Source organism: Ictalurus furcatus, chromosome 5, assembly GCF_023375685.1.
Source record: "Ictalurus furcatus strain D&B chromosome 5, Billie_1.0, whole genome shotgun sequence".
Lineage (NCBI taxonomy): Eukaryota > Metazoa > Chordata > Actinopteri > Siluriformes > Ictaluridae > Ictalurus > Ictalurus furcatus.
In genome coordinates, this window is record NC_071259.1 from 22315961 (window position 1) to 22331559 (window position 15599).

Genomic DNA, 15599 nt, shown 5'->3' on the forward strand with positions numbered 1-15599 from the left:
ATCTGATTGGTCGGAATCTGTGACCCCGCCTCCTCGTGCTCTGGGCCAATGAAATGAGGCCATCTGTTCTGAGCCAAGAGGAGAGCCTGGCAACGCCAAGAAGTGCTCATTGATTTAGAAAAGCACGTTGTTGAGATATCACCGGTATTAATGCGTGCTTGGGTGACGTTATAACGGTTTTCACGCTAATTCATACATTGTCTAGTACTCTGTTGAGAGCATATTTGTTCTGGACAAAATGACAGCGCTCTGTTTGCTTTTCATAAGCTTATCATTCGCCTTAATAACCGCAGCATCGTCCGTTTATTTCAGAGAGCAGTTTGAAGACGGGGGTAATGTGTTCATTTTTATATTTACACTACTGTAAACTGTCCATACGCGTAGGGGATGACCTGCACTAACCTGATGTATGGGTTTATTTCTTATTAAAATTTTTTATCTAAAGTTAAAAGTTGTGTTTCTAATAAGTCACGCCACTCCTGTGGCTATGCTATCGTCATTTCTCTTAGTTAACAATGACATCCTTCACCGTGGTTTATGTGTTGTCTTTCTACTCTGTAAACATATAGTCTGAAACAATGGAAGTCTGAATATGAACATCGACTTGCATTAAAGTTGCATATTATATCATGGATGTTGGAAAACGCGGATCTTTTTAGCGAATTACAAACGCCAGGGCGTCACGCTTATCCAGACATTAGGTAACCTCGCAGATGCTTTTCATTAACTGAACATCTTTGTTCTTATTTTCTTGTTTGTGTAGATGCTTGGAAAAGCCGGTGGCTGGAATCCACTCATAAATCCGACTATGGCAAGTTTGTGCTGTCGGCCGGCAAATTTTATGGCGATGCCGAGAAAGACAAGGGTGAGATTGTCCTTTCCTCTTTAGTGCTGAAATCCTCATGTTCTGGCTTTGATGCACATTTTTGTCAACAATGCATCAAATCTCCTAAATAATAAACTGGACCAATCCTAGAAAATAAAACCACTGAGTGAGTCCAGGATTGGGTGCCATTTGTGCTACATTTATAAATATATATGTAAAGATAAAAATTCATGGCAAAAAAAGAGACCCGTTTTATATTAGTACCTAAAGTGTAAGCATACTCCATTCTAATTTTACTTTTTGGTGCATCTGCTTTACCCCCTTCATATTTATATTACACAAGATACACTTGGGCCAGTTTGACTCCACAAATAAAACGGATTAGAAAAATGGTGCAATATTAATTGACACTAACTGCTTATTAAAACAAAAAATGTAAATAGGTGAATTCACTCAGTAACATTTGCCATCATATTATTTGTGCTCATGATAGCACACATCTGCTGGACGGGGTATCCCCAGGTATGAAAAGTGTTTCTGTCTTTACTGTTCCCCCGCAAAACGGAGACTTATTCAAGGTTGGTCATTTCAGCTCTTATATTCTGTCTCGGGTGTCTGACCCGTTGTTAAGTAGCCAACAGAACACAAGGTGTAAAAATGGGTGGTGTCTTTAACAACAGCCTGTGTGCATATTTTAGATAAATTACTTAACCCTCCAATATGTTGGGGGTGGGGGGTGGGTTACATCCATTATGTTATGGGTCAAAATGACTCAAAATGGGGGGTAACATCCATTATGTTAAGGGTCAAAATGACTCAAAATGGGGCGGGGGAACATCCATTATGTTATGGGTCAAAATGACTTCCACAGTTTAAAAACACACAAAAGCAGCAAAGAACAGTTTAAAAACAGTAAAACTTTTTGCACACAAATCATGACCCTAATGAGGAAAGTAAAAAAAATAAAAAATTCAGAGAAAATGAGAGATTGACCAGTATTTTAGACATCTCAGATGTGGAAAAGGGTCAAATTGACCAATAACATAATAGGAGGGTTAAACTACAAACAAAACATACAACACATAGAAAGCAGGATTTTTGCATAACACAAATGACTATAGTTCTACTTGACCTGTATTGCAATATATTCGGAATACCCACGTCATATGTCCAAGAGGAAGGAAACTCTCTCCTTCCCTTGTTCTTTATTTTTAATTATATTTGGTATATTGTCTGATGTGGAAATTCAAAAATGCAAACTTGGTACACAAATTATAACTTATTTATAACTTATTTTAATTATATTAATATAAGTATATTAATAATATTAATTATAACTTATAATTATCAATTTAAAAAAATTCAACCCTATTACTTATTAACATTTATTACTTATTAAAAAGAAAAATGCAGCTATTTTCATCAAAGAAAACTTGTATATACTTTCTGTGTACAACACTGTATATACAACACTGAAGAAATTACACTTTGCTACAATGTAAAGTAGTGAGTGTACAGATTGTGTAACAGTGTAAATTTGCTGTCCCCTCAAAATAACTCAACACACAGCCATTAATGTCTAAACCGTTGGCAACAAAAGTGAGTACACCCCTAAGGGAAAATGTCCTGATCACTGTCACTGTGTGTGTAATTATATATATATTATTTATATATATAAATATATATATAAATATAAATAAATATATGAGAGAGAGATTGTTGCCTGAAATGGGCTAACACTTTTTGTGAATGGTGAAATGTATGTTTTCTCACATTCAATGTTGAAAAATGATTTTAAGGTTTAATTTTTAAGAGTTATAAGGACTAAATGATTGAGGTGCCATGGACCCCCACCCTTATGCACATTGTAGAGTGTCAAACTCAATTTTGTGTCCTGGCTACGTTGGCACTTTTGTATCCTCAAAAGTTATACAGGTAATTCATTTTGGGTTTGTATGGGTTTATTAAAAGTGCATATGTTGTCTAGATTAACTGTATAAAGCAATGAACCCAAGCATTAAAGCGTGACATTTACAGACAAAAAAATGTTAATGGCTTGCAACTGTACAAATTACAAGGAATTGGGTTGTATTCAGCCTGTGGGCCTAGAGTTTGACACTTCTGTGGTAGAGCAAATTTATGTGCACACACTGTATAAACTGAGAACTGCTATAGTATATCACTGAGCTAGATGTTATCATGTTGTCTTCCAGGCCTTCAGACCAGCCAGGATGCTCACTTTTATGCTATTTCATCTCGGTTTGAGGACTTCAGCAATAAGGACCAGCCACTGGTCGTGCAGTTCACAGTGAAACATGAGCAGGGCATAGACTGTGGAGGAGGCTATATTAAGCTTTTCCCATCAGACCTTAAGCAAGAGGAAATGAATGGAGATTCCACATACAATATAATGTTTGGTGAGAAAGCTTACTTTTTTCACAACTTGCTATCCGATACCTTAAACTAAGAATAAAGAATTGGGAATATTTTACTGAAGATATGTTCTATTTAAGGTCCTGATATCTGTGGCCCTGGCACTAAAAAGGTTCATGTCATCTTCAATTATAAGGGCAAGAATCATTTGATCAACAAAGACATCAGGTGCAAGGTAAAGCCAGCTCTAGGTGGTAAAGCCAGCTCTAGGTGGTATTCCCAGTATTCTAATTCCATATTTTTCAGTGAGTTGTTGGAAAATTGATCCCACTAATCCTGTGATGTTGATAACTAGGATGATGAATACTCCCACCTGTACACACTCGTTGTTAATCCTGACAACACGTATGAGGTGAAGATTGACAATAAGAAGGTGGAATCTGGATCTCTTGAGGATGATTGGGACTTTTTGCCCCCGAAGAAGATCAAGGATCCCGATGCAAAGAAGCCTGAAGACTGGGACGAGCGGGAGAAAATCGGTGACCCTGATGATAAAAAGCCAGAGGTGAGGTGTTTAAAAATAAATTTTAACTAAATGTAAAGTTAGAACTGCTTTTAAGACACATACAAACCCACACCTTTTGTTGTAATTAGGTTATATTTCCCCTAAAGAATCAGTCTTTTTATTATTAACTCCTCATGGAAGGCTGATCATGATTATGTTCTGTAGTTTGGTGTTTGGATCAAATCTGTTAACGCCTCAAAAGCCACATTTTCTATTTAAGGAGCAACATCACCTTTACACCTTCGTCAGGTTTGCGTGGCATAATCGTGAGTGGATCTGCAATATGGATACCATTTCCAGTAGAGTTCTTGCTTGCCAGTAGCCAGTTGTGAGTTAGGGACTGGGCATTTTATTAATATTAGGTGAAGGTTTGAAAGCAGATGATAAGGAGAAATAGATGTTGAGTTTTTGAACTAGATTTATTGACCATTAAGCCCAGCTGATAAGCAGAAGTGATGTGTACAAATCAGTCTGATAACTGCAATCAGAATTTGGCAAAAAAAATTCCATCAGTAACAGGATTTCCTGTAGTTGTGAAATTTTAACAGCATAGTGAAGCGATTGTTTCATCTTGACTGAATACGCAGAATATTTTTTTCATTGTCTTAAAGCAATTTTGATAAAGACGAATGGTTGAAATTTGTTTCTATCAAATGTAAATAGTGAAGTTAATGATCAAATACTTGAGTATTTTTAAATTATCTATTTAAAATTAAATGAACAAGTAGTTTATTTAGCAGCAGGGTGATTATTTGGGGTGCCTTTCTGTGCACTTTGTGCTTAATTTGATATAACTTAATCTATTTTACACATAACAGTTACTGATCCTTTCTAAAATTTGTCTGTTCTTTTGGCTTTCGACAGGACTGGGACAAGCCTGAAACCATCCCTGATCCTGATGCCAAAAAGCCTGATGATTGGGATGAAGAGATGGATGGAGAATGGGAGCCTCCCATGGTTACCAACCCTGACTACAAGGTACACAAAGCTCCCGTTAATTACAAGGATTTAAAATATAATTCCTTTGCTAATTTTTCAAGGGCATCATACAGAAATGGAATATAGAGTATATTATTACAGTGGACATGATGCAGGTCCTGTCTAGAGCTCTGGTAGATGCCCCACTGTAAAAGTTCAATTAGAAATGTACAATCTATGTGTAATTTTAGAACTGAGCCGATCTTTTTTGTGTGATTTTTATATTTATATTATATATATATATATATATATATATATATATATATATATATATATATATATATATATATATATATATATATATATATATATATGTGTATATGTATATATAAAAAAAATAAAAAATAAAAAAATACACACATCTCAGTGGGATTTCCATAAACCCATGCTATAAGTGAATGCTGCCCTCAGTTGTGTCTTGTTGAGTGTAGCATTTCAGATAGTTAACACATGTACCAAAGAAACATTTGGCAAAAATAATTAACTTCCAATGTTCAAACAGATTATCTTCAATGTAGAGTAAAGTGTATTTAAGCTGTTTTTTAAGAATGTTTCATAAAATGGGGTTTCCCCCCTTCTTAGGGTGAATGGAAGCCAAAACAGATTGACAATCCTGCCTACAAAGGAAAATGGGTGCACCCTGAAATTGACAACCCTGAATACACTCCTGATTCTGAGATCTACCAATACAGCAGCATTGGAGTGATTGGATTGGACCTGTGGCAGGTTTGAATCCTATTATCTCTTATGAAAGTGTGTTTAATGCTTCATGAGATGGATTAAGGTGTGGTGGTCTTGTTATTGTTATACATTGTAACACATTTAATATATACAACCCCAATTCTGAAAAAGTTGGGACAGTATGGAAAATGCAAAAAAAAAAAAGGCATTTGATTCAGTTCACCCTGTACTATACTGAAAACACATTATTTGATGTTTTACTTGGTGAATTTAATTTATTTTTGAAAATATATGCTCATTTCAAATATGATGACTGTCGACTGTTTACCACTGTGTAACATCACCTTTTCTTTTAATAATACTTATTAAGCGTTTGGGTGCTGAAGACACCAGTTGGGGGAAATTACACTTGCTTAGCAAGTGTAATTTCCCCCATTCATCCATTATGCATTTCTTCAACTGTGCAACTATTGTTGGCCTTTGTTGCCTTATTTTGCGCTTCATAATACGCCACATGTTCTCAATCGGCGAGGTCAGGACTGCAGGCAGTCCATGCTAGCACCCGCACTCTCTGCTTACCCAGCCATCCGGGCAGAATGTGGTTTGGCATTGTCCTGCTCTGGATGGCAGCATATGTTGCTCAAAATGTGTACATGTCTTTCTGCATTAATAGTGCCCTCACGGATGTGCAAGTTACCCACGCCATGGGCACTGACAAACCCTCATACCATGATAGACGCTGGCTTTTGGACCTGACGCTGATAAGTTTGGACGGTCCTTTTCCTCTTTGGCCCGGTGAACAAGTCGAGCCTATGTCAGGATATCCATTACAGACTCATGACCCTTTTTTAAGACAGTGACGTCTGAGGGATCGGAGATCACGCGCATTCAGAAGTGGTTTTCGGTCTTGCCCTTTACGCATCAAGATTTGACCGGATTCCTTGAATCTTTTAGTTATATAGTGCACTGTAGAAGGTGAAATACCCAAAATCCTACTGATTTGTCTTTGGGGAATGTTGTTCTCAATGTGTTTGATTATTATCTGTTTGCAGATTGGTGAGCCTCGACCTATACTTGCTCTTGAAGGACTAGGCCTTTTTTGGAGGCTCCTTATATACTATGATTAGACGATTGCCTCACCTGTTTGACATCACCTTCTTATTTCAACTTGACACATCTCTATTTGTCCTAAATTTCCCGTCCAATCTTTTTTGGAACATGTTGCATGCATCAATTTGAAAATAAATGTTTATCTTCAAAAACCTATGTAGTTGATGAGGTCAAACATCAAATACGTTGTCTTTATATATATTTTTTTTTTGCTTAAATACAAATCAAAGTACGTTTACAAATCACTCATTTTGTTTTTACTTACATTTAACATACTGTCCCAAAATTTTCGGAATTAGGGTTGTAACTTCTCTTGTATGAGAAGAGCTCCTTTTACATTTACTAACCCACACTACTTTCTTGTGTTGGAACAGGTGAAGTCTGGCACCATTTTTGACAACTTTCTCATTACCAATGACCCAAAATTGGCTGAGGAGGTTGGCAATGAGTCTTGGGGTGCAACAAAGGTACATTCATACTTTTTACCAACAATTTAATCCTGTATATAGTTTTATATACTAATACAGTGAAGGAGCATTCTAAATGCATTAATAGGACATATGACTGGTTTGAAATGCATCCTCTGGACTAATGAAAATGCTTTCAAATAGTTGCTAAGAGCATTCATATCACACTGGTAAAGCAGCTATAAATGTGTACCCAAAATTGATTATAGTTCTGGCGGTGTGTTCACCTGGCTGTTAATTATATTTCATATTTAGCTGCTGATATTGCAGAGTGGGAACAATAACACTGATGTAGTTATTATTTAAAGTTACACTGTTAACATACTCAAACAGTAAAAGCCAGCCACTTGTCTTTTGGTTGTATTCACAGGATTGATCTACACATTCCTTATGTACACGATTATTTGGCCATGAGCAAAACTTGACCTGTTTGAAGCAGAATCTAAAACAGACAGTGTACCGATGGGCAAACGCGTTTAAACATTTAAGCAAGCTATATTGTTACTCCCTTTAAAGCCCTTTATCACATACATATGGAGCATGGCTCTCCTCTGAATACTACTAAAGCTATTCTACAGCTATTTTTTTTTCAAGGCTATTTAGTGCCCTGATGTTGTCATTATTTGAAAATGTGTTTGTGTGCGTGTGTATATTGTAATCAGTGCTTAACATAATTAATTGTATTTAATTGTTGTTGATTTGAGTTAATGCTATGTGTTCTGCTTAACAGGATGCTGAAAAAAAGATGAAGGATAGTCAAGAGGAGGAAGAGAGGAAGAAACGTGAGGAAGAGGACAAGAAAAGAAGTGAAGAGGCAAAGGATGAAGCAGATGAAGAAGACAAAGACGAGGAGGACGAAGATGAGGAAGATGATGAGGAGGAGGATGAAGAAGATGAAGAGGAGGAGGGAACAGACTCTAAACTTAAGGATGAGTTGTAGACTTGAAATGAAACTCCTGCCTTGTCTCCTATTCTCAATGGAGGAATTTGGCAGAGACCTGAACTGTGTTGGACATTCCTTTGTTTCTCATCTCAGACATTTAACATGTTCAGTTCTGGTGCTGCAAGCATATTTATAACTAAAGCATACTTCATTGAGCTTCTTCAGCATAACCAAGTGGTGTTCAGAGGAACTGATATAAGAGGAATGGCCCACCTTTGTAATGAATACAGTGTACATGATGGATTGGGGAAATTATGCAACATGATTAAGAAGGCTGCAAAAAAGTGATGGTACACAAAGTCTCTGTGAATCTCTGCTGTTCAGCTGAATTCACCATTTTGTCCTCATTCATTTGTTACTGTATTATCTGAACATTTAGGAGCCTGAGATTCCAACAGATTGCTGTTCATTTTCCATCCATAGTGCAATATGATTGAACTCTATGATTGCGTTTGAGCGCAAGAATCCTTGTAAGTTTTTTGTTTTTGTTTGTATGATTCCAAATCTAACCTCAAAGAAAAGATAAAATTGTATTGTTAATATTTGACATACCTCCATGCCCCTTGCACACGTGTGAATTTTTGTTCTTATAAAGAAACTTTATAACTGACGTGGAAATACAAACCAGATTCCACAAACCAGATGGGAGCACTGCAAAGCTGTGGTTTGATATGGGTCGCAGTATAACTTCTCAAAACCCTGCTTCAAATTTAAGGGGCCATTCATTTGCTGGCTTAATTTGCAGTACTGATTCGGCTTCAATTATAGCCTTCCCCTAGCAAATATATTTGACTGGTGTGAACCAGTAGTTAAGTTAAAAATAAAATGTACTCACACTTACACAAATGTAGTTTGTGAAAAACATGTTTGGTCTTTTAAATGTTGTTTCTTCAGTTTGTACTGGAGCTTAAAGTGCTAAATAATTAAGGAAGCTTATAGCCTCCATTTTAACACTGTACAAACTACGTCACAATCATCTCTCATCACTTGAACTGCATTACATTGTTCATTTTTCAGTCTTAAGCTGATTAGGGTTCTGACACCCTTGTACTGTGATCTACTTTTTTCTTTATTTTATTTTTTATTTATTTTATATAGATTTAGCAAGTATTATGAATGATCATCCCAGTGTCACCGGTTCATCAGTTGTCCTAACTTATACTTTTAGAAGGTACTAACCACTGCTACCTGGGAACACCCCACAAGACCTACACTTTTGGAGATGCACTGACCCATTCAGATACTTACGTTTGCCCATTTTTCCAGCTTCCAACACATCGATTTCAAGAACTGACTGTTCACTTGCTGTCTAATATATCTCACCCACTGACAGGTGCTATTGTAACGAGATAATCAACGTTATTCATGTCACCTGTCAGTGTTTAATGTTATGGCTGGTCTGTGTAACTGTTAGCGATATTAGCCTTGTAACTCCAGTGCAAAACTGAAGCAAACCTTTGGCACCAAATGTGTCTTGGCTGATTGACTATATTTGGGGTGAGGGAATAAATTATTTCAATTTCATTTGAGTGAAACTATCACTTTTTTTTGCACTTTTTGTTTTTTGAACAAAGTAGAACATTTTGTTATGAATATAGGCCTAGTAGATGATAGCACAAAAATAACTATCACAAGTACTTACTGAAAAAATAAAAAAAGCCAATCTGGTTAGGGTCCTTGCTAGTACTACAGCATTCCAATTACACTCCACTAAGATAAAAATAGGTTGTTCATGGGTTCTTTGGTAGGTAAGGGTTCTTAAGTGTTATAAAGGGGTTCGATTTGAAGCGCTCTCTGAAAGGTAAACCCCTGTATTTTAGGGTGTTACTTAAAGTCTCGGGGAATAAGAACCCTTTAGGGTTCTAGGTTTAACTCTGCACTGTTAAGTGATCTCAAATTAAGTACGTTCACGTTTTCCAATAGTGTACAATTAGTCTCTTCTATAATAAGTTTTCTATTTAACCAGCAGGGGTCTCCATGCTTTCTTGTGGCCAGAAATTAAATATAACAAAAAGTACATCAATTAGATGTGGGTCCATCAGAATCCAAATTCTGACTTTGTGGTCTGGACTCAACTAAACTATAATTCAAATCTATTTTTTAATAAAAGTGACATTCGTGTTAGGAATTAAGGTAAACTAATCATCACTTTGTAACACTTCTGTATAACTATTACTAATTTTATCATGTTTTGTCCCCTATGTTGTACTCCAGTGAAGGATTTATACCGGTTTATGCCAGTGTCATGGCCAATTCACAAATTAAAAATAAGTGTAACACCTTATTCAATAGTTAACATATTTCAAAAGTGCACTGGTTGAACTTCTTCCTCTCCAGTGTTAAAAAATGTGAGGGGTGTACTCACTATTGTGAGATACTGTATATATATATATATATTATATTATATTATTTCATTAATAGGATATCTATTTTTTGAAGAAAACCATTTAATCCAGTATGGGTCATTTTGACCCCGTTTATGCATTTGTGAAGTTTTTTTTGGTTCATGCATTGTAGCATTAAATATCAAAAATCTAAAAGGTGTGCGTCATACCTGACACCTAGTCCAACACTTTACAGTTGTTTTTTTGACTGTACATCATTCCTATCAAATGCTATTGAGCTTTAAATTATGGTATATTTTGTGTATGTGCCTATTCTGCAGTGAAATTCATGTCTAATTTACATATGATTTAATAGCTTATTTTAATAAATATCAAAAATCTAAAAGGTGTGCGTCATACCTGACACCTAGTTGAACATTTTACAGTTGGTTGTGTGACTGTACAGCATTCCCTTCAAATGCTATTAAGCTTTAAATAATGGTATATTTTGTGTATGAGCCCATGCAGTAATAAAATACATGGCAATATTTATACATGATTTAATAGTTAATTTGGTTAAATATCAGAAATCTAAGAGGTTTGCATTATAGCCGACACCTAGATGAACACTTTACAGTTGGTTATATGACTGTAAGTCCATCCATCCATCCATCCATCCTCTATACCGCTTATCCTTCCTTCAGGGTCACGGGGAACCTGGAGCCTATCCCAGGGAGCATCGGGCACAAGGCGGGGTACACCCTGGACAGGGTGCCAATCCATCGCAGATGACTAAGTCATTCCCTTCAAATGCTATTGGAGTTAGAATCGTGTTTAACAATGTCGTATGTAACTTTAGAGACGGTCCCTTAATTTCCGCATTTCTGCGAATATCGAACTTCTAACGTCAAACCAAGTTTATTCCAGTGTTCAACTGGTACCCTGCCTTGTGCCCTGAGTTCCTTGGATGGATGGAACTTGGCCAAAATGGTCGTCCAGCTTGGCTTGTGTTTTGGCAGACAGTAGCTGGTCAGAACAAACTGTATTCTTTAGCAGGGTTACATATGGCATAATTTGTCAATGCCAAATAAATTGTGATTCATCGCGGTTTAATGCATGAATATAGTTGATTCTCAGATCTGCACTAGAGCTGATTCCAGATCCAGATCAGTAAAGTACAGTGTTCCAGCTCCGGATTTTCTGGGTGCCGTTATTGGCCTCATCGCCTATCGCAGAGCACAGGATGGACTAGTGGGAACAGAAACATTATGGCTGCCAGTCTTTCCTTGACTCAGGTAACCATGGTTTGCAATCAATTTGAACATTTATCTAACTAGTTTTTTTAAAAAACAAACAAACGTATTACCTTAAACACGTCTTCACACTGTTGCGCGTTCAAGTTTCGAAGTTGAACGCGGTCATGCTTTGTGTGGTTTGAAGCTGTTTACAGTCAGTGCTTGGGCAAAAAAAGTTTCTAGCTTAGCCTTGTGTCTAATCTTAGGGACTGCTAAAAGGGCGTTGCTAGTTTGTGTCACTTTTAAAATGAGTTACAAGTGTTCGCCTTGCCCTTCTTTAGAAGACCGTGCAATATTACTTGACTTTTGTTTTACGTCTAAAAGTCTTAACTTTAAAATATCGCGGATTGTAAACAGAACATTGTTGAAATGAAGTGTGTAACGTTAGCAGCAGTTTGGCTGGAAGTCCACCACAACTGCGAAGCACTGGCCAGCACAAGAGTTAAGCCCAAATGAAAGATTTGCAAAGTGGAAATAATTAGGAAAAAGGTGTTTTTTTTTTTTTTTTAAGAAGCGCCCCACTTGGTAAATAAGCTGTCAGTTCTGCCGGAAAGTCGCTCAAACGTCTCCACAGATTCCCTGGTCACAGGATATTAGTTTTAAATGTAGAGCCAGGAGGAAGTGCTGCTGTGTGCTCTGGCTTGCTTTCTGGCTAGTTAGCTTTGTAGTGTCGACAACAAAAATAAATCGTTTGTAACTGTCAAAATATGGCAAAAACTGAGTGAAATATGTCCTTTTGTTTTCTGTGAGAGAGAATTTGATATCACTAAAGAACTTTGACTGAGTTTTTTTTGTTGTTGTAACTGATTAGCAAGCTAGCGCACTTACTGAAGGATGCTAGTCAAGACATGCTAACTTGTATCACCTAATTAAAAAAAAAAAAAAAAAAAATATATATATATATATATATATATATTTTAAAGCTAGCTAAGTAGACAAGTGCAGTTATAAGTTTCTAGTAAACGGACAACTGCTTCATACATACTTCTAATTGTAACTTATGCACAGTTCCTCACTTTAAGTTAATTAGAAGTGTAACTTGCCTGTAAAGTGCATTCATTTTTATTGGGTCTATGTATAGACAGGTGACATTAAAAGGAAAAAGTGTTGGGCTACTACAAGCCACCAGAACAACTTGAGTGCTTCTTGACATGTATTGTACAGTTCTCAAGAGTTGTACTGCAGGGATAAACACTATTCTTCCAAAAGATATTCCCTCAGGTTTTGGTGGAGGTGGTGGAGAGTGCTGTCTAACACCCAGCTCCAAAATCTCACATGGGTGTTCATCTGGGTTGAGATGTGGTGATGGTGAAGACCATGGCATATGATGTACATCATTCTCTTAATTGCTTAATCATATCATGCAGTTCAGGTGTTTGGAAACATCTGCGCTGATTATGTTTCTCCGTTTATTTATTCATGCCTTTCCTTTCATTTGTCAACCAGGTGTATATGTCATGCTTACTCAAAGGTCAGGTACAGATTGAAACAGAAGATCTCAAGGGAATGGTGGTGTTTTTTGTTTGTTGCATAAATATGTCTCATAATACATTATAATCTAAGGTGAAGAGAAAACGCGTGTCTGTGCATTGCTATATTTCTATAACAGCAAAAGCTGTTATAGAAACACAGCATTTATAGCTCTAGAGCTGTGCCCTGGAAGAAATGAATTAATACTCATGCTGCTAGTGGATATCTGTGCATGTTTATTTAAAAGTGTTTACTGGTGACTTATTAGAGATGCAGTAACTGAAACAAAGATTATATGATAAGTAGTAGCAGGTGCATTTGCGTTAGTGATGGGAAGTTCGGATCATTTTACAGACTCGAATCTTTGAATCTCGTTCAACAAAAGGAACGAATCCTTTTTTCGAGTCACTTCCTTCATTTCAGCAGAATATAATTAAAATGTTGCATGTTAAATTCCCCAACACATCTAGTACTTACACAAACGTTGATAACATTTGGAATAAAAAAATAAACTATTGGCTAATGCAACCTAGGCCGAATTATGAGAAACAGAAATGATTAATTATTTGCTTAGATAGGTCTTCAGGCTATGCAGTCTGTTAGTTCACCTCATCTCCCGGTCCCGATGGGGTGGTCACCATAAGAACGAATGACTTGAACCCGAAGACTCGATTGTTGATCTAATCACTTCGGTTTCCTGTACAGAACATATGGGTATGTTGCAGCGCATGCACGGTCAAAAATGAACGAATCACTCTCTGAGTCAACTCGTTGTTCCCGAGTCATATTAAAGATTTGTTCAAAGTGAACAAATCGTTCATGAACGACACACGCACTAATTTGCATTGACTGGATTGCGTGACGTATTCTGCTGTTTATTCAGCATGAAAAAGAAGATGGTTGCAAAATATTGCCTGGCAGGAACACTTTAGCATGCATCAGTAAACTCTAGAAGGGAGACAGTGTTTCTTGGCTGAAATCAACAGCTGTTCTGTTCTGATGTCAGTCAGTGAGGACTGCTGTAAGAAAGCGATGCAGTGCAGAATGTTCAGCTGTCACAGTGTCTATTGTGTAATTTGCAGATTTAACACCTCTAACTGTGCAATTATTAGTCTGTACTCAGTAACTATGTGTGGCAGCCTGAAATAACCCCTCGAGTCAATTGGGGGGTGGGGGGGATAGTGAAAATTGTATTTAAACAACTATTCATTTATTTATTTGCTACATTTAGTTAAATGTGAAATAAATAAAATAGCTATAAAAAGGAATAATTATTACAATTTGTAAAGGAAAACAAGTTATCGCTTTGATGATTAGCATTATCTGCATCAGTTTCTCTTTTTTTTTTCCTCTCCTGAGGTAAATCAGGAAAAATCGGTTATGCCATTTGACAAACACGTACCACGTTGTTACTCTTCACTCAGCTAATCTCTGTTTGCTCACATTTGTGATAAAATATTCATTAATTACTTTAGTGAGATTTGTTCTGTTTGGTTCTTTGTTCTTCCCATTTTTTTCCCAATTAGCGTTTAAAATTGCCAACTTTGTCCGCTGCCATCTCTACAGTGTCAATGACGGCGGATTGTCCATCGCAGATAATTTGACATTTGGTGCATATATCATTTACTAATTCAATCTTTTAAATGTATCCAGACATCACATCCTTTATTTGAAAAGCCCACTTGGGGTAGCAAGTTATCAATTATAAAATCTAAAATTTTAAACCATGTAATAGGCAGAAAGTTTTGGCTGTTTTACGTAATTCAGACACAGTGGTATCCGATGGGTTTCCCCAGACCAACCACCTGTATGATGCTAATACACTCAGCAAAAAAAGAAACGCCCTCTCACATTCAACTGTTTTTATTTCCAGCAAATTTAAGAATAAAAAGATTCAACAACTGAGACATAATCTGAACAGGTTTCACAGACATTTGACGAACAGAAATGGAATAATGAGTCTGAACAAAGGTTGGGGTCAATATTAAAAGTAACAGTCAGTATGTGGTGGCCTCCAGCTGCTTTAAGTACAACAGTGCATCTCATCCTCATGGACTGCAACAGATTTTTCAGTTCTTGCAGGTCTATGGCATGTTCACGCAGGTGAGCAGAAACCCTAGGGAGCTTTCTTCTGGTGTTTTTCAGAGTCAGTAGAAAGGTCTCTTTAGTGTCCTAAGTTATTGTAACTGTGACTTTAATTGCCTACCGCCTGTAAACTGTTAGTGTCTTAAGGACTGTTCCACAGGGGCATGTGCAATAATTGTTTATGGTTCACTGAACAAGCATGAAAAACATTGTTTAATAAAGATCTGTAAAGCTTTATTGGATTTTACAAAATTCTCTTTAAAATACCGTCTCCTGAAAAAGGGGCGTTTAGTTTTTTTGCTGAGTGTGTATGTGTGTTTGTATGTATATATATATGAGGGTGTCTTTATTAGTAGTAAGCTAAAGTATCTGGCCATGTCTTATAGACTTGCTGTTTCACCACTCATCTGAGGGACTTCATCAGTTTTGTATTAGGCATTTAAAGAAGTAAAGCTTAAGCTAAGCTATAACATAAAGGTATG

At 36.7% G+C, this 15599-nt stretch overlaps 2 protein-coding genes across 7 annotated transcripts in view; both read left to right on the forward strand.

The window, feature by feature from the left end:
* The first annotated feature begins 116 nt into the window (after positions 1–116).
* calr (calreticulin) lies at positions 117–8500 on the forward strand. Its single transcript, XM_053625281.1, has 9 exons — positions 117–332; positions 764–865; positions 3040–3243; positions 3340–3434; positions 3555–3764; positions 4629–4742; positions 5325–5468; positions 6908–7000; positions 7731–8500. Exons 1-9 carry the CDS (start codon positions 239–241, stop codon positions 7938–7940), a joined length of 1266 nt encoding a protein of 421 aa, XP_053481256.1. The 5' UTR covers positions 117–238; the 3' UTR covers positions 7941–8500.
* Positions 8501–11189: 2689 nt separating this feature from the next.
* eps15 (epidermal growth factor receptor pathway substrate 15) overlaps positions 11190–15599 on the forward strand; it is a 32010-nt gene continuing 27600 nt past the window's right edge. For 2 of the 6 annotated variants that reach the window (XM_053625293.1, XM_053625289.1), the window contains exon 1: positions 11191–11562. In XM_053625293.1, the coding sequence (XP_053481268.1) occupies positions 11536–11562 (27 nt within the window). In that variant the 5' untranslated portion in view covers positions 11191–11535. Of the gene's footprint in view, positions 11563–15599 lie in introns of all 6 variants that reach the window. The other 4 variants (XM_053625290.1, XM_053625291.1, XM_053625288.1 and 1 more) reach the window with 3 other exon arrangements.